The sequence below is a fragment of the Ixodes scapularis genome, unplaced genomic scaffold, assembly GCF_016920785.2.
Source record: "Ixodes scapularis isolate PalLabHiFi unplaced genomic scaffold, ASM1692078v2 PGA_scaffold3__209_contigs__length_174095766, whole genome shotgun sequence".
NCBI lineage: Eukaryota > Metazoa > Arthropoda > Arachnida > Ixodida > Ixodidae > Ixodes > Ixodes scapularis.
In genome coordinates, this window is record NW_024609868.1 from 98602413 (window position 1) to 98621750 (window position 19338).

A 19338-nucleotide genomic window follows, 5' to 3' on the forward strand; every position below is an offset into this window, starting at 1 on the left:
AAAGCAAACCTATTAATCGCAAGAGAATGCCAACGCTTAGAAACTAACACAGATTCTTCTTATGCGTGCGTGTTAAGTTATTTGTGGAAGCGTTCATGGCACTGTACGTCTGCACAAAATTCATTCGTATCAGTTTTACACTTTTTTTTAAATTTTACAAAGAACGGCTATCTTGTTCTTTTTTATCTTTTCGGTTCAGCCGGTCAATTTTTAAATTATAATAATAAATAAAATATACACAAACCAAATCCTCGTTTAAAGCAAAACCCTACGTTTCGAGACCAGCTTGGTCTCTTCTTCAGGGATTGACTGCGGCTGTGGCCGTTGAGGAGCAGTAATCTGTTTTCTTCTTCTTCTATGGCAGTGTCCATCTTTTTGCATCGGTGAGGTGGCGAAGTCCGTTCACGTAGCCGGTCGGCAGAGTGCCGAGGGATCTATTTATGTTTTCTGGCGTTGTTTGTATGTGCCAAGATTCAATAAAAAGTCCATGTCTGGGATTGGTCTCAACAGCCAGGATGCTGGTGTTGGCAAAGTCAATTTTGTGGTTTTGACGTCGCAGTGCTCAGCTACGGCGCTTCGTTCATGGTCGAACTTTCTAACATCGTTCTTATGCTGGCAGATTCTCTCCTGAAAGTTCTTCGTTTCCCCGATGTATGCGACGGGGCAGTCCGGGCATGACATTTTTTTTTTTTCGAGACGAAGCTGGTCTTGAAACGTAGGGTTTTGCCTTTAAACGAGGATTTGGTTGGTGTATATCTTATTTATTATTATTGTTGCTCCCCAACCAGAGACACTTCTCTCAAATGTTCACCTTAAAATTTTTAATTATGTTCGACAGAATACATAATTAATTATTGTGTAAAATAGTTGAACCAAGCTATATTTTTATAAACCCCGCTTCCCTAGAAAAGTTTTGAGGATCTCGGTGAGGAAAATTTTAATAACTTTAGGATCTCTTTGCATCGGTTGACACCCAAAGACGTTCCTTAAAAAGGATCGAACACTCTAAGACCTCTATTTCATGATGTCTTAGTAGCAGACCAGACAGAGATAATTCACAATATCTTTGCGAACACTTGCGTCAGTAACCTCTCACGTATCCTAGAAAGAATTGCAACGTGATATATATTTTGTTTTGCAACGCCCTAACTTCCACGGCCTCATTATAAATCTAGCTCCGCCATACCTCACCATTTCGAGTAAAGTGTGCCGGTTTCAATCTAAGAAGGATATCTTCAGACGTTTCTATATTTTCTTCATGTAATATTTACTAAGGAAGTCAGTGAAGCACCTTTTTCTAAAGCCGTTGCACTACCTATACCTCTAACTTCGTGATATAAAAAAATTCCGAGGACAGCTAAGCAGTTCTTATGAGTAGGGAATGCGGAAGCATCCTCTGCGCCGAGAAGAGCAGAAGCGGCCGCAACGCCGGCAGCGGGTGCGGCGGCGCGCCGCGCAGAGCGCCCTGGCTCGCTGGTGTGTGGAGCCTACATACTTGGACTCCGGCTCTAGGGTGGTGTCATCCTTTGACACACCGCTCGCCGCCGCATGCCGTCGACCAGTGTTGCCAGATATTAATGCCAAGGCATTAATTGTTGCCATGGCCACCAGCAGGCGCCGCGCCATCTTGGTTCCCAGACTGCCCGCTAGCCGGGCTTCTACAGTCGCTACCGGCATCGCACCGTCTTTAGTCTCCGGCTGGTGCCGGTGTGTTTTGCGGAGTCGTTCGCACCGGAGAAGTGTGGTAGCAAGAGAGGCGTGAGGAGCTGAAATGCCTGGCTGTTTTTTGCAGTGTACGAATTACTGCAGGTATGTTCCGCTTCCCGAGTAGGCTTACTCGAAAGAAATGCTGGCTCGCGCAAGTCAAACGAGACGCTTGGGAACCCACTGCAGCTGCTCGTGTTTGCGCCGTCAGTATAAGTTTGGTTGTACCTTGATCGCAGATGTGAGTGGAATGTTTAGCGCCACTCTGCAAGAAGGTATAGCGTTTCCGGTTGTCTCGGGAGCAGCACGTAACGTCGCGAGTTCCAGATTCGTGCCTTCGCGGCAGGCTGAGACAGAGCGTGCCTTTTCCTAATCTGACTTAGCTCGGCGCACGTTGATCGCAGGACGTGCGCGTTGCTGTTGCATGCTTGTTTAGCAAACGCGCTTTGAATGCACCGATAATTATTATCAAGTTTTTTTCGGGAAACAGAAATACGAGCATCATGCATGCACATACTCGTCATACATGTATATACTCATCACATTATCATGTTCACTAGACGCGGCACCCCGGGCCTCCATGGTACGGGCTGCTGCCTTTCCGCCGTGCCGCGGCACTCCAGAGCAAAATAAAGAAAGATTAAACACGAACTTCGTTTAGCAGACTGCTGCGAACCACGGTTTGGCTCAGGGTTTATATTTAAAGACGGGTTCTGAAAACATTTTGAAAAGGATCTAGTTTTTGCGAACTCGATTTTTCTCGACTTGTTCAGGTTCCGGAAATATTTGTTGGGCACAGTTTTTGGGATGGATTTCAAATTGAGAAATTCAGGTCCTCGCAAAAATTAGGTGGTGTTCAATAATTTGACTGAGTCCCGTATGTAGGCGCGTATTGGATACATCGATCCAGTAATACCTTTTCTATTTCATCGCTTGGCTAATGCTAGATAAACGAAGCGACAGCAGTCCTCACGTAAGCACCGTGAGTGTGTTCAAAAATTTCGTTGAGGATGGAGTTCGCTCCTAATCCTGTTTACAGTGTTTGTCCACTAAACGAGCAGGCACAGTGCTATCTTCGGAATACTTGCTAACTTATGTAAAATGCCCTTTTTTATTTTTATTTTCAGGACAGCAGTTTCGAGCAAGACTGGCAGGACAGGTTAAAAAAACTGAGGCCAGATGCTGTTCCGACACTTTTTCCTTAACGTGGTAAGTTTCAATATTGTGTATGCATGTTCAGAAGTCTTTTTGAGTACACTCCTGAACTTTCAAGAGTTTATTTTTTGTAATATTTTAAAACTCCATCCTTTCCCAGCATTTTCTTGTTATACAATGCATGACTAATGTAACATTCTTTCTGAACTACCGTCTTATATTCTCATCTTTTGTAGACTTCGTAAATATAAATATGGACAGACTAGGTTCTCACAGTGCCAGGATGGTTAGATGTTAAACAGTTAAAACAACTAGACAAGAGATGCGCAAACAATTTGGGTCCGTAACTTCTAAAGTGTCTGAATGCCGCCCCGTTAAACCCTCACAACCTATTTCTCTGCTAACATAGCGCACATGCATTTCTTCAGCGGTTTTTTGAGGCCCAGGAGTTTGGCGAGTCGCTACGCTCACTTTGCGTAGCTCTGGTCTAGACAACTTAAGTCCAAAGCTTGGTATACTGCCCTATTACAAGCAATGGTGTTTAGTTAATCATCCTTTTTTTTTCTCTTGTAACCATAAATATTGTTATAGTGTGGGAAGCCATTTTGATGCGATATTTTAGAAACAAATTAAGGGCTCTATTATTTATTTTATAGTATTCTATCTGGTACCTAAGGATTGATAAAGAAAGCCTGTATATTTTTAATGTCGTGTTTTTTCAGTGTTTTGAAAATGCATATGCATGAATACTGATGTTGACAAGTTTAATGAACTTTTACAGCCATCCCAAAACACAGAAAGGCCTCCAAAAAGCGTGCTCATGGATCAACAGCCATTCCATCACCACCAACGTTACATGGCAGTGCAAGCGACATAAATCGTGCAGCTTCGCCTTTCCGTGCCTGTACAATGATGACTGCCCCACTGCCAGAAGCTCTCGACGTCAGTGCCGGAGACACTGGGTGCTGCCAGAAGTGGCAACCCCCCCCCCCCCCCCGCCCCCCCCCCCCCCCCCCCCCCCACCGCAATGATCGTAACTGAAAAGCCCCGTTACCGTTCTTGTCCTAGCTAATTAGATCTGCACCTGGCCAGGCCTCGAATTTCGAGGACTTGAAGAATGGATTTGCAACTTTCCTCAAATATGTCTTTTATTAGTCAAATCTTTCCATTAAAAGTTTCAGTCTATTACAAAAACAAACTAAGAAAAAAAACTTTTTTTTTTTTGTACTCAAATTAGCAACTTGAAAATTTAATGTGAAAATGTGGCTATAAAATACATATTTGAGCAAAACTGCATGCTGCTTTTTTACGGACCATTTTAGTTGGTAACGAATTTTTTGGGTGACCACTAGGAAACATGTATTTATTTATTGTATGAATAAGCCCAAAAAACGCTTTTTTCAGTTTAAACAATGCCATACATCATCACAGAAAACATTTTCTGCTACTAAATGACGCAAAATTCACAGTACCAACGATATCTGTCAGTTCCTACCCTTGCACCGTTTTCCGGGCAAAAGTTGGGCACCAAGATGGCGGCTCGTCAGGTTTGGAGGCCGTCTGAGCTGGCGTTCGGCAGCAATGGTCGGAGATGTCACCACCCTAAAGACGGAGTCGGCGAGTACGTAGGCTCCCTACGCTGGTGACTGCTGCACCGCTGGGCGAGGCGGCGGCGGGACTGCGAAGCTCGGCTAGGAGCGGGCTAAAATGGCGTGTCCTGTCAATAGTTTGTTTTAGGATTGCATATACGAGCGAACGCAAGCCCTGTGCGTTTAAGTACGCGTTGCGTGTTCTACACTGCGCGTGCGCGGAGCCCAAACTGCAACCTTGGGCTAACGCGTGGCGACTTCGCGCATGCGCAGCGTGGAGAACGCACCGCTAACGCAAACACACAGCGCTTGCGTTTGCTCCCATACGCAATACTAAAACTCACTATTATCATATCGCCCTAGCTGCGGGTACCGGCTAACGATTTTAGACCCCAAAGTGTAACATTACGACCAACGTTACTAGGACCCTCAGTTGGGAAACTCATCGTTCAAATCTGGGCCGTTGGCGTCCACAGACGCCGAGCTAAATACGACAAAAAACAACGCCACTTTTTATCATTTGTCTTTACTGTGGTCACCTTGAGATTTTAGAAAGCATGTTTTAGCGTAAAAACCAACGGAAAAAACTCTTTGTACTAACTTTTATTGTAGTTTAGTACAAAATGAAGAGCTCTTGGTGTTTTCTAAAATCTTTAGTTTGCAAGGTTTTGCAGCACAATTAATAACGTGTTTATACAACCATTCCTCAGTGGTGATTTCAGGTAGTGCGTCCCGACCTATAGGCGCACCTTAACTTTGGCAGTTATCCGCGGATTGTCCGCTTGGGAGACGGGGTTGGCACCCCTGATACCCCTACCACCGTATCTCTTTCGGCGCCAAAATGGCCGATTAAAGCCAAAATAGAAGTCACGTGCAGTTCATCGAGTGGCCGCTGCGGGAGAAATGGCGGCGTTGTGGTCGCCATTAGCTCGGTTCCCGAGTACGGATCGGTGCCACTTTTTCAGAGCAGTCTCTCAGTTTCCCTACTGAGTGCTTTTAGTAACGTTGGCTAGGACTAACGTTAGACCTAACATCAAGTCTGCGCCTACCCGCCCCCCCCCCCCCCCCCCCAAACACTTTTTATGTCAAACAGCTGCGCGTACCGGTTGGCGACGTTAGACTTGAAAGCTTAACGATAGGCCTAACGTGTTAGGCATAACGCCAGGCCACCACGTACACGCGTCCCCTCTCAGGCTGCGGCGCCCGCTGTTCAGCTGGCTCCATAGAAACGATGACGCCGTTGCTATGGAGCCACATGAGGCGTAGCAGCCAATGGGAATTTAGGTGCCGTTTCGCTCAGACAATGGAACTTTAGGTGCTCTTTTTCGCTGCTACAGACAACACCGGCTTCGTTTCATGTGACAGTTAATGTCTTGGCATTAATATCCGAGCTTGGCAGGGGGAATGGCCGGGTCTCCATCTCCTACTTGCTTTTTGTTTGCTTTCAATATGACGACGCTCGAAGACCGTGAAGGCTATCCTATGAGCGATTGGAAAATCAGCTGTGACTAGCGCGGTCGGGTTTCTTCTACGGTGCTAACTCGGTTCACTATAAGATGGACCACAGCGAACGCCACGAGCCATCTTAGCAAATCTAGTACTTTGTACGTATCACGTGGCAACTTTCCCATCGCATCGCAGGTCACCTCGTATAGTCCCGTTACCATAGGAGTTAGCGAAGGCTAAATTGTATGGCCTCTTTAGCGATGAACCGTGTAACGTTCTTCGCGGCTCATTGTATTGTGATACGGTATAAATGATGTTCACGCTGTGATTAAGACATCCATCTCCCGAGGGAATTTGGTCTGCTGCTACAGAAGATCGAAAATTGAAGAAATTTGAGCAACGAGAACCTTCCAAGTCGATTGCACTTAAGCCAACTATAGGATTATGTCGCAACAATACGTGCTACAAACCGCAGCGCAGGTCTACACGTAGGAAAGTTCGTCTTGCGTTACAGAACGCAGGGGAATTTCAGGGATTCTATCCAAACCCGTACCCGTTTCCATGTGGATCAGAACCTTAAAGCTGAGAGGCCACGTAAACCATCCTGCACGATGCCGGCTAAGGACCGTAGTTTAACAATCACATGACACTGAGCAACTGCCTTTACATTGGAAAGCCAAAGCCAAGCCCACCTGCCAGTCTTCTGCTTTGAATTAAAAAATATGTGGGATAAACTACCGACATTTTATATCGAGAATGATTTTAGGAATATTCCATTACATATATGTTAATATTGCTGTAGAAGCAAAAATTAACCAACTCAAAAATTGGCAATTTATTTGCTCTGCTAAATAAAATAATGCCTTCCAATGTAGCATACATATAACAAGATTAAAATATAGGTAAATATTTTTTTTTATTTATAAACTACATATAGTCAGGAGCGCACACAAACTGTGGTAAGCATAAGATGCCTTAGGGCATTTAACTTAACCACTATCTGCCAAAGAGTAGGGCTTTGGAGGAGTATAAATATTTACGCCTACACAACGCGTACATTTATAATCCATATTCTTGCTCTAATATATCTATATAAGGTGTTTATATATAGCCGTGTGCTATGCTTGCTTTATAAGGTGCCTAATTTATGTCATTGGTTATTGTTCTTTTTTGTATATCCGGGCGTTTTTATTCGTACAATGTTTTCTCCAATTTGCTTCTTCTGCGGTACTGAACAGGGAAACACATCGGTCCTCGCCAGCCGACATCAGATGCCTTCAGTCCCTATTCTCTTAGACACTTCTATAAGTAAAACATACTTTATTTCACTTGATATAACATTTAGATACTATGCGGTGTACGTTAAAAGTATAGGGTCGGACGTCGTAGTAGAATGGCCAAATTTCTCATTTAGATTGGGCACGCCGGACAGGTTGAAGGAATACCACCATCCGGCTAAATGAATGTCAATGTACAAAGTGCCGTCTGAGTCGTGCAGGATTTCGAATATACAGAAGCAATTATTTATGCTCACCCTTGTCGCAGAACCAAGGTAAGGTATGAAGATACTGCAGAGGGTCATTATGATGCCGACGAGAAAGGCTATTTGAAGATCGGGTAGAAGTGAAATAGAAATGCAGTTAATAAAACAGGTCCTATAAATATACAGTTTTCTTACAATAAATTAGAAGTATATGCTAACACCGAGTTTAATAAAGCTGGTATTCACGAAAATAGTGTAAAGTTAGAGAAGAGCGTTACAAGAAAAAAAAAATATAAGATTTCGTGAAACATAAGTTCGCTAACGTTAAGTAAGTTCATGAGGTTGTAATAGTTTCTATAATTAATTGTATTATTAATGAGGAATAATAAGGAGACAAAATTTAGGTGTCCGCCCGTTGTATAGCTCGTTGCTTCCGGCTATAATCCTAGGATTAAGATACATTGCATCATTTCGGCACTGTTTTTATGGCGCTGGTAGTTGTGCACTTGTTAAATTCACATGAACGAGAAACGTTTTTGCAAAGCAGATGCCAACAAAACACTACATTTATATAAAGTTCAGAAACAACCGTCACATTCCTTAGTTTTATTTTTGATTACTTTAGTATATACGGTGTTTCACGAAAATAGATCAAACCGTTCCTGCACAAATTACGCATCGCACAGGAAAAGATTGCCGTAGTACTGATGTCGGCCACAAAACCTCTTTATTAAATTTATAACGTTCAGTATATTTTGGGTCATAATTACTTTGGAGTAATATACATTCTACGTTGTATATAAAATGTATACCGTTGATTAAATCTTCTGGGTATTATCGAAGACCAGTAAATCCACCCGCTTCATCAAAATATAGGACATTTTGGGCCTTTGTGGAACTTTTATCGAGTGATTTAACCTCTTAAGTGCCTTGGACGAGCTGAGCTCTCCGGCCACTTTCTGGCTAAAAATGCCGTGGACGAGCTCAGCTTTTCCATTGCTTTTTTCGGCAGCCCTGAATTCCACGGACGAGCTGACCTCGTCCGAGCAGTTTTACGGAGCTGATCATAGATGGCAGCACTCGTTTTAGTTGGCAAATATTTTTTTTCGCCTCCGCTGATTTTTGCGTAATAAACTTTTCAAATTTTATGTTTAATATTAGAATAATAACAATTTAAAAAAAATATGGCACTTGTAGGTTACTTTTGGAAAACGAATTTGGCACTTAAGGGGTTAAATTTATTTTCACACACACAAAAAAAAAAAAAAGAAAAAGAAAAGAGATCAAGCGAGATAGAGAAAAATGCTGTTGCCGCTTTTCGAGGCCCCTGCCTAGCTCCCGTTGCAGTTTGGCGCTGGAACGGGACATCAGCAAAATTAAAGTGGAACTTTCAATCGCATAATGAAAATTATTGTGCAACATTAGATCTATTTAAACAATACTAAACAATACTAATCAGGACGCTAATAATTCTGATTCAAATTGAAATATGCACGTTTTCTGGTTAAACACGGTATTACTCTTCACCCGAAACTCTAGTATTTTGCTTGGAAATGGAAAAGGAACATAGAACGCTTTTTTGGTCTTCCATTTGATGTACGACAAAACACGTTTGTAATCAAATTGTTGCCTGACGTAGTTGGCTCGGATTTTAGGTTTTTTCCTAATCATTTTCCTCAAAATTCGCTATGAGCTGATCCTCTTTCGGTTTAGGTGGAGCTCCTTCGTATGTATCAAAGTAATTTAAAGTAATGTATAATTTTAGCCGTTGATCTAGTATATCCTTTTAGAGTAAGTCTATGAAGGGGACTATTATTTTGTTGTGGTCATCTTTGTTGTTGTACTTCACACTAACACCCCATATGACATTTTAGAAAAGCAAAACATTATAGAATACTCTAATCATGATGGAAGTAGTTTATGAAATCTATATATACATCCTAGCTACTGCACCTCATAATACAAAGCAGAGTTTGTATATATGCGTCGACTAGTAAAACTTTTAATTCAACCATATGCCTAATTATTTTTGCACCTTTACCTGTTTTATAATTACTCCACCAACATTAATATATTTGAACTATGATATATTGATTGTCAATGCCAGAAAAAAACCTTCTATTGGGATGTTTTAGCATTAGGTGTAGTTTGTTGCATTTTCATCAGGTAGATAGTCTATCCAGGTAAGTATTGGCCATTGTTAGTACTGTATATGTATTTAGATCGTGCATTAAAGAATGCGTATAATACTATCTGCGTTTAAGATTAATTCTGGAAGTCTCGCATTGTTGTCACATTAACATAAGCTACAAATAACAAATGACCTTGAAGTGACCCTTGGAGTACTCGGTGTCGTATTTGTACGATATCTGAGGATACAGTTTTTTCATTTGGCATAACTTTAAAGTGTTTCATTATCTTTACTGCCAAGTGGTATGCCTCCTCATATTAAAGTTTAATCAGTAGCATATGATGCTGTGTTGTATCAAAGGCCTTTGTGAAGACGAAATTTAAACCGAGTGTATAAAAGTTGTCTTCATAGATCTGTCTTTATTTGTACTCATTGATTTTGCTAATTTGTTGTATAATGTTCGCAAAATAAAAACAACTCCTCCAGTCTAGTGCTGATTAAAGTTTAAAATAGTTTTGAAAAAATTAGAAGTATCGAGACTGATCAGTAATTGTTGAGGCTATTTTTCTGACCACCTTTATATATTGGGCTAGCGCTTGCAAGTTTTAATATGCTAGGAAATATTTATTTCAATAGAATGGTGTTAACTACTTGTGAGAGAATATGACAGAGTGCCTTTGAAGCGTGTTCCACAGGGACTGACTTAATCCCGTTAATACTTGGTCAAACGCTTATTTTTGAAAGCTTTAGCAAATTCGTAAATTCTGATCAGCATAGTAAGCTTAAATATCATAGAATAATTTAAAGGCTTTCTACCCCCAAGACAAAGCTTCCCGAACTGATTTTTGGGAATCTTTTGGGTTCATCATGTTTGCGATTTTTTTTATTAACTTTTACGTTTTGAAAGTAATCTAATCTATACAAACGAAATACAATTTTATTTCTAATATCACTGAGCGCGTTCCAAATTTCCCTCGGCTGATTTTATGGCGGATTTTATAACTTACATGAAAAAAGAGAAGTCAATTTGACGCGCTTTTAAGGTTTAGTTTAGTACCAGAATTCATCTGTGCACCAGAAGTCCCGCTACCATTGGTCAAAGAGTGCATAATACGCGGTGGCTCCCTCCTCGCAAGGGTAGACTCTTTTTTGCAATGGGGGCTACACCGCCATTAGTGGTGACACTGACTTTTGCCAATGCCATATAGATGCTAGGTTTTTCAATACATATTGGTTGAGAGTGTGCCCTGTATTACCAACCTTCTTTTCTTCTTTTGTATTTTTGACGCTCTTTTAGATTATCATCAACCAACTGACCCGAATCGCAGTTGTAATGAGATGTTAACATGCAAACAATTATTTCAGTGGTAATACACTAGACATCTTGCTGTGCTCAAGATTGTAGATTTTTATTTTAGGAGTATGAAAGAGTATACTTTGTTTTGTTTACACTGACCAGACGTGTCGAAAAGCGCTCTGAAAATTCGCGAAAATTATCACAAAAAATCCATACGAGTAGCATTAATATGTATATTACATTACTGAAAACGTTCTCAAGTGATATAAATAACGTGCGCCAATAGAGTGCTTATATATTGTTTGAATACATTGTTTTCTAATAAGGTATACGTCTTGAAACACGATAACACTGATATATATTTTGCTCTTAAGTCGCATTGGTCTTTTCATGTAGCTTACATATCTTAAGTTATTTCGGTCATCGTTATGCCAAAGCCTTTACCTGCATAGCGGATATGCAGTTGAAATGAATAGTTGATTTTAATATAAAAATAATATTTAAATGTGCACATAGATAAGCATGCCCCGAATTTTATACTGGAGGTCGAATTTGTGTAAATGAGAGAGCGTTTTGTGAGGTGCATTAGGACATGTCTACGAATCCTTATTTAATAAAAACGAACGTGAAATATTTGCAAAGACGCTTATTACACCAAAGACTGAACCCTACCTGTTTGGTTTACTCTAACTTTTGCGTTATTTTTGCCATCGCTGTGACCGAATTTACATTCATTATTTTTTTAGCAATAAAGATTCTGATGACGTGAGCGTTTACTGTAACTATCGAATAGAGAACCTTACAAAGAAACGAAACAGCTTGCATTTTTGCACCGAAAATAGCTTTCTATGCAATTATATGTAATATTTTAGTTTTTGTTTTTATTTTGTAAATGTAGGCGTAAAAAACTCCAAATTGTGCTCTTTATAGCTGGGAACCCTCTTTAATGGACCAGATTACCTTCTTACATTATTAATGTGCCAGGCGAGTTGCCACAATAGTGCAGAACATCTGCCGCGATGAACGCAGGCATGACGCATAATTCGCAGCACTGGCATCGCTTCATAAAGTTAGGAGATCAGCAGAAAAAGAAAAAGAAAGGAGGGGCGAATTTTCAGCAAAGAACAACTGCGTTCTGCCGCTCACCATCTGCAATCAGCGGGAAAAATGACTGAATATATGTTAATCGTAGAAGGGGGTCCGGCAAACCTGCCGGGTGGCATCGGCATACGCAAAGTGTTTCGGGCCCTCCGTTAAACGCGTTCTAACACGTGAACACCGAAGTCTAGTAACGCTACCATTTTACCTCATAAAACATTAGTTTGCATTCGAAGCACGAGCACGGTATAAATATGTTAGAGTGTGCACACTTTTAAAACATGAAGACACGCATAAGGTTCCACAGGCTAGGGGTTTGAAGTTTCGATTGCATGTTTTTTGGAAGGCGACGCTGACTACAATAGTTGCTCAGAGTTCAAGACGCACAGGGCTCGGCTAATTATGGTGACAGATCTTTGTAACTCGTTCTTCTGCGTTTTTATTAGCCCTGCCGCAATATCATTGACTGCGGAACGGTAATATGATGTTCGCGACGTGCCGCTCCTTGCGTTTCTTACTGTCAGGGTCTGTACTGTACTTGTTTTCTCCCTAAAAAAAAGCTACCGCTTTTAAATGGAAGAGTTGCGAATTGTATACATGCAGCGCGAATTAGTTCTTAGACGATTTCGTTGTCGGAGGAAAGCGCGATGCTTTCGTCGTTTGAGGGGTGTATGTCTTGATAACATAACGCATATCTAATCCACAATTCACTTACATGTGCCTTAATTTCAGAGATAAAGCAGGAAATTAATAATGCTCCGCGAGGATCCGGACGCTTTTACTGCGGTTCATAAGGTAAAAAACAAGTATAGCTTCTTTTTTCTGGCACATATTAAGTTTAATTGTTAAGGTTTACTGTGTGGGAAGATGTGTTACGTTCGATATTTTATGTCAATGTTGCGTGGGTCTGTGCGAAAGGCTACAGCCATGTCGTTATATCGCGCATAGAGGCATTCGTAGTCAAAATTACCTATAACTGTTGTGAGCCCTCAAACTTGTTGTTTGCTTTGCAGGTGGGTAAAGAAGATAAAGGCATCGGACCCTTTCAGACTTAGAAGTTACCACGTATAGCAAATCCAGAAAAAGCATTCTTGTCTTTTCGTGTGCTACCTAAAATGGCTGCACATGGATATCAAAAAGCACAACGACTTTACACAGTTAGACACATTCACACGTGTGTAATATTCTGGTACTTTGTCAGGTAACCTCGTTTTACATATTTAATGGCTCATTTTCGAGAACTTCAGATCCGGCAGGAGAATACTGATAGTTAAACATTCGTCTGCACATGATTTCGTGCATTCAACAAATACAGTCAATGCAAAGTGATAGCGCGAAGTGGATCTAATGAAATTCGTGACATTCACATATATATTTCCTCCTCCTGGCACACTGACCTTTTGGCGCCTTAGAAAAACAAACGTACAGTTGATTTGGTAAAGAGTACCATACCTAATGCCTTTGTAGCTCTTGTAGCCTGAAGATCCGTCAGAACAAAATATTGCGACACCACGTCGATGTACAGAACGCCAGCTTGAGAGTTGATGATGGATGATATGGTACTGTGAAGACGAGTTACAGTCAGGGGGCAATAAGGGAACTAACTGCGCTAAAATTACTTCTGGGTAATAAAACGCATCCAGAACTTTGCCATATTAGAAGAAATAGTATCTTACATACGTAAAATATTTCTATTTGTTTCATGTGAACAATTTAGGTTATATATGGCGTAACTGGTAATATTTATTCACAACAGAAATTAAGATATGGGTCGAATACATTTGAGTTTTATTTGTCATTTTATTTAGCACGCTTAAGATTAGCGGACACATCGGTGATTTCGCTCAAGTGTTCGAACGTTTAGTTCTAAGCAGAAGAGAAAACGCTGGAAGCGGTGGCTGGCTGACCGATGATCGTTCGTGAGCTTTTTGTCTTTTGTCTTTTTGGTTTTTTTTATTATGATATGCCGGATGGGTTAGGTCATGCTCTTTGTTTTGCAACATTCTCTTTAATTTTCATCTTGCGGTTATTCTTCCACCCGGGATACCGAACCTTTTTTACAGAACAATTCTAACACCTATTTGGGGTAAAACAAGTATAAAAAAGAGCTATGATAATGGCTTGTAATTAGTACTTGCTAGTAGTAAAATATTATAAATTGTTTAAAAATAGTTTTGAAAAAGTATCCGGCAGCAATTTTTCCACTTCCCGTTTTTCTTCAACTAAAAAGGCTAATTTAGATAAGTTTTATATACGAGAGCCACGAATGGCTCAGCACTTTAACATACATGACAGTGGGCAAGAAGCTTCAGAAACAAAATTATTGAGTCAACTTCCCTTTTCGCATCAGGACCATACACATGGCACCATGTTAACACAGGGTAAGCCGCTAATATTCTTAAAATGCTTTTGGTATGTATTTAAATACATGGTTATAGCTTCGCTCGTATTTTAATTTGATGTGTTACTCATAGCGTGAAATCTTTTTTAAATATTAAAATATTGCTAAAATTTCGTGTGCTTTTCTCGATGCTGTGATCCATGATTATGTAGAAAATGAAAACATTTATGCTTGAACCTGTACAAAATGAAAACATTTATGCTTGAACCTGTAGAAAATGAAAACATTGATACTTGAACCTGTTGAAAATATAAGTATCCCGGAGGTTATTTTTATCTACTTTAAAATCACACGATTACGTAGACAGATCTGTCGATGTCTACGTGTTGACGAAATAATTTAAAGAATGCATCCCTTAGAGTGAAGTATACATTGTATGTTTCTTAAATCATATGATGTTGGGAGTACCCATCGCAAAGTTACCTCGCACTTAAGTATGAAGTAATTCAAAATAAAAGGCTTAGGTTTTTTATAAACAACTACATCCCCTGTAGACGTTGCACTGGAATGAAACACATATAGAATTTTAATATTATCGAACAACGAAAAAGGTGAATAGCATTAAAATAGTTCCACTCTATATCGTGGGCACACAGATATCGAAAAGGTATCTGCGTCCTGCCACTGCATCGGTTATCAGGCTAGCTTTTCATGCAGGAGCCGTAAAGAGAAGACCACAAAATAAGCGTGACGGCAGAGCTAACGCCACATCAAAGGCATTCGGAGAAAACGTGTCCTTTTTTCTTGTGCCTGTCTCGCACAATACATGGTGTGAAAAGTGGCCAAGTAAATCCCATTCAGTGAAGAGGACCGCCACCATTGTTGAACTACTACCACCTGAAGGACGTGAATCTCGGAGGACACAGTTAAAAATTGAACGCGTTTTAGCAGCGCGTCAGATTACTTCCAAGCAACATAGATCAAGAAAATCGGACCGAAGCATTTATATTTATACATGTGACTTGCCAAGAAGTAATGGTCGTCTATAACACACTCAATTTGACCGATTCAAAAATAGATGACTATGAACTGACTATGAGAAAGTTTGAGAAGTACTGCCTTCTAAAATGCAACGAGAACTTCAAAAGTCAACTGTAGAAAGTGGAGACACATAAGGGACGATACCGACAGAAGTATCTTTTGATGAAAGATTGTCCTGTCGGTATCGTCCCTTATGTTTCCCGACCTTCTAAATTTTTAAAAAAGCACTAATACGCTCAAATAGTACAAGTTGAACTGTAAAATGGCATTCGCCTGGGTTAGTTGGCGATTCGTAGTTAAGAGGGTAAAGGTGCTAAAGAAAAACAACTGGTAAGTGAAAAAAACGACCAACACAGAGCGCACTGTGTTCGTTTCTTCCACTTGTCTGTTGTTTTTTTAGCGCTTTTACCCTTGGAACTTAAAAAATTATATTTGGAGTTTTAAGTGCCAAACAAACGAAGGGCATCTGGCACGCCCCATCGGACGACTCAGGGTCTCAGTTTCCATGGCGCCTTCTCCGCAATAAACCTCCGTCCTACTGCGGGCATCTCGGCCGGGATCCGAACCCGCCACCTGGGGATCCGTAGGCAGGCGCTTTGCGTCGGAGCCACCGAGGCGGAACAAAACAGACTGAACTTAAGAATGTTTAACATTCCTTTAGATCTTCAACCGAAGGCGAAGTCTTGTAACTTCGGACTTTTAGCTGAGGCATTGCTTCGACATAATATGGGCTAAGGTATACCGAGCAAGAAGCTCAGAAAGATTCTGCAGAGAGAAAAAGATATAACTTTGGCAATGGCCATTGACATTTGAAAAGTTTGGTCCTTTAGGGTGACTGCCGTCCCCTGATTCAGCCAGCACTTCGCTTTTCGCATGCTCTACGCGATCTTCTAAATTATCAGTTGGACCAGTGGCATCATCGCCAAGCTCTAAAAGCCAATAGACTAGATAAGTCCATTGGTGATAGAAGCAAAGTGAAATTGGAAACCCCCCCAAAATATGTAAAGACTTGAGCGTGTTGCTTATCTACATTGACTTAAAACGAAAGTAACACGCGCAAGTAGTGTCGTCTGTTTCGTCCTCTTGCATGTTTCTTTCGTTTTAAGTAAAAAAAAAAGTGTGTGTGTATGGACCAAAAGTTTGCCAATCAGAGCTCGATACGGGAATACTTTAAATTTCCCTCCAGACAATATTTACGCTGAGCTAGCGGGTACGAAGGATTGTACTAGGCTCCACCCTTATAACGGATTACACCAGATACCCTTCACGACAGTAGGTCGTGAATGTTCACTTTTTCAGCTTTTTTTTTTGGTCGCTGCCGGTACCTGAGAATAACATTCTGAATTTACGTTGCACCTGAAGTGTTTCAGTGAGAAATGCCTCAGATATTTGAGGGGTTACCTGAAGTATGAGTTTGCACAATTGAGATACTGATTTTGGGCTCTAGTCTTGAAAAAAGTGAAATAAGATTGAAAAAAGCGTCGCAAACAGCTCATAAAGCTGTCCTCACGCTAAGCATTTAAACTCCTCAGCTTGACTTAGAACAAATATGCTCTTTGGGCGACAACATTAGTGCTAAAGAAATCAATTCAGACTCCGAGATGCCAAAGTGCATTCTAAGCATGCAACTACCAACAAGCAGAAGAGAAATACGGCGTCTTTTTGGAGCGGTCAACTACTTCGGGACATTTATTCCGAACTTGACAAAGACAAACTCATTGTTGCGCAGTTTAAATAAACAATATTAACATTTTGGTTGACAGCGCAGCCACGACTGAAAAATATTTCAAACGTTGTTAGCAGAGAACCTGATATTGGCCATTTTGGACGCTGTGTAAACACAAAGGTTTCTACAGATGCACTGAAAAAAGCCTTCGCTGCATCCTTGATTCAATGTACCTTTTTTTACAAACGAACGCCGTCTGCAAAGTTGACTTCGAATTACAAATGAAGGCCAGCCAAACTTGCCTCCGCCCGTCAGAATACATTTTCATCTTGTCGTTGTATTAATCTTCGTTATCTTTATGACCCATACTAGCCTATACTCAAACAAGAATGACCAAAACAGACGAAATACGCCCAAAGGTAGTTGCTGATTACGTTGGTCGACCGGAACTTTTTCGTGCTAAAATGGCGACAACGGGAAACAAAGCGAGGAGAGAGGAGTGCGGATGCGCAGAAACTTACTGGGCCCGTTTGCTCGAAAGTGGTTAACTTACCGCGGTTAACCGTATTTCCCTACGAGAGGGAAGTTTAGGTCACGTGACCTGCAGAGTAGGGACGCAGGAGTAAAATATTACCTAGCACCAGACAATATGGCTGCCACGGCTGCTCGTCACGCTTGGGAACATTCATTTTTACGATGATGCGTCATCCTCGTGCCACGAAACGGACATTTCAACACAGAGGCTACAGTCGGAGTCAACGGCAGCTCGCCCACCACCCGACAGCGAGCGTGCTGTGGGACCAGGGATACGCTTGACTGGTCACGTCAAGTTCGAGAAAGATCACGCATCGCCCTCTGAAGTGGACTTGTTCCAATGATTGTTACAGTCAGCGGGACCTTCAAAATATATTACCTAGGTGAATGCCACGATGTTTCACGAGAAAGTTTTGAGATCGTACCGCTATCAAAATGTCATGTCAGGAGTTCTTGCGTTGTAATCAACGTCCAGCTTTATTTTTTTTTTCACTATTAAAACCTACCTTGAACCGCAATCGCATGGTAGTGAAAAAAAAAAAAAACTCTCCGAAAAACTGCCTCTAATCGCAGAGTCTTGTTTATAGTACAGTTCGCTATGTATTGTATTTGCAGCGCATCTACAGCACCGACGACCCCCTTGCAGCGGGAAACGTTTCAACGAAAGCAAGATGTAAACAAAAACCTGAATCGAAAGCATATACCCGTTCCCTCAATAAAAGCTGCCAGTACGGCATTCGATCGAACTCCGGTACTGTCATCTGCGAACTTGTACAACTGGGAAATAAACAAAGCTTCTAACATGAAAGAAGTGTGCATATTTTCTCTTGCGCTTGTCTTTCTTCAATTTATTTAGTTTTCAAATAACTAGATGCCTTGTTAGGATTATAAAGTGAGACACAATTACGAAACAGACGATCACAACCCATCTGGAATCGAAAATGAGTCAGGCAACATCAGCCATCAGAATGAAACAGCAAAGGAATTGGGTATTGGATAAGCAATTACAACTAATTTGGGCAGTGGCGGACCGAAAATATCAAACTATGGGGAAGTTCAGTGCTATGATCACGACTCAAACAAAACGACATGCATGGGACGAAATTTACAGAGCCATGGGGTGTTTGCGCAACCCAGATCAGTCACAGCAGTGCTGGAGGAACCTTTTAAAAAAGACCAGAAAACTGTAAAGCGTATACGAGAAGCATGAACAGTGCACAGGTCAGTTCATTGTGTTCTTAAGTCAAAAAGATATTGCATTGCTTTAGTGATGATATCTGGACATTCAAACCTAGAAACGCGAATGTGGACATCTGTATATTCGTGGACCTTTGCCTTCTGCTCTGAGTAGACTTGTCATCTTCCAAGAACAGCAGTAAAAGCAGTGTTACACCATCAGAAGACAATTTATTGCAGTTAATGTACAAGTTCTGCACAGGCTGGTTGAAACTTGAAAAACAGTTCTAATGTAAGACCCAAAACTTTGGACACAATAATATAACATATTTTTAGAGAGCACAGTGGTCGAGGCCAAGCGAGGCCGACAGGCCAAACTGTAAGAAAGTAAATAATGCATGATTACATAATCCACAGTTTCAGCAATGTTATCTCGCAGTTACTGATTGTTCAAAAGAATGCCGCATGCAGTCTTTGTTTAATTTTTTTCATGAAAGTTCCCTTTGCATACTTCGTTGAACAGTGAATCCTACCTCCTCTGTTTTTGCTCGTGACTCGAGTAAGTGGTAGACGAGACGAAATTACTATGCCTTCATTTATAGGTGCTGGGCCAAACCCCCCCATGTCCTGACGCCCCTCGTCGAAGCCGTCCTCGAGGTGATCGGCGAGGACTCTCC

General features: G+C 41.1%; 1 protein-coding gene across 1 annotated transcript in view; it reads right to left on the minus strand.

The window, feature by feature from the left end:
- LOC8043514 (sodium-coupled monocarboxylate transporter 2) overlaps positions 1-19338 on the minus strand; it is a 93758-nt gene that overhangs the window by 28176 nt on the left and 46244 nt on the right. The window contains exons 9-10 of the mRNA XM_042292809.1: positions 13356-13465; positions 7429-7496 (exon numbers count right to left, since the gene is read on the minus strand). Coding sequence (XP_042148743.1) covers positions 7429-7496; positions 13356-13465 — 178 coding nt within the window. The remainder of the gene's footprint in view (positions 1-7428; positions 7497-13355; positions 13466-19338) is intronic.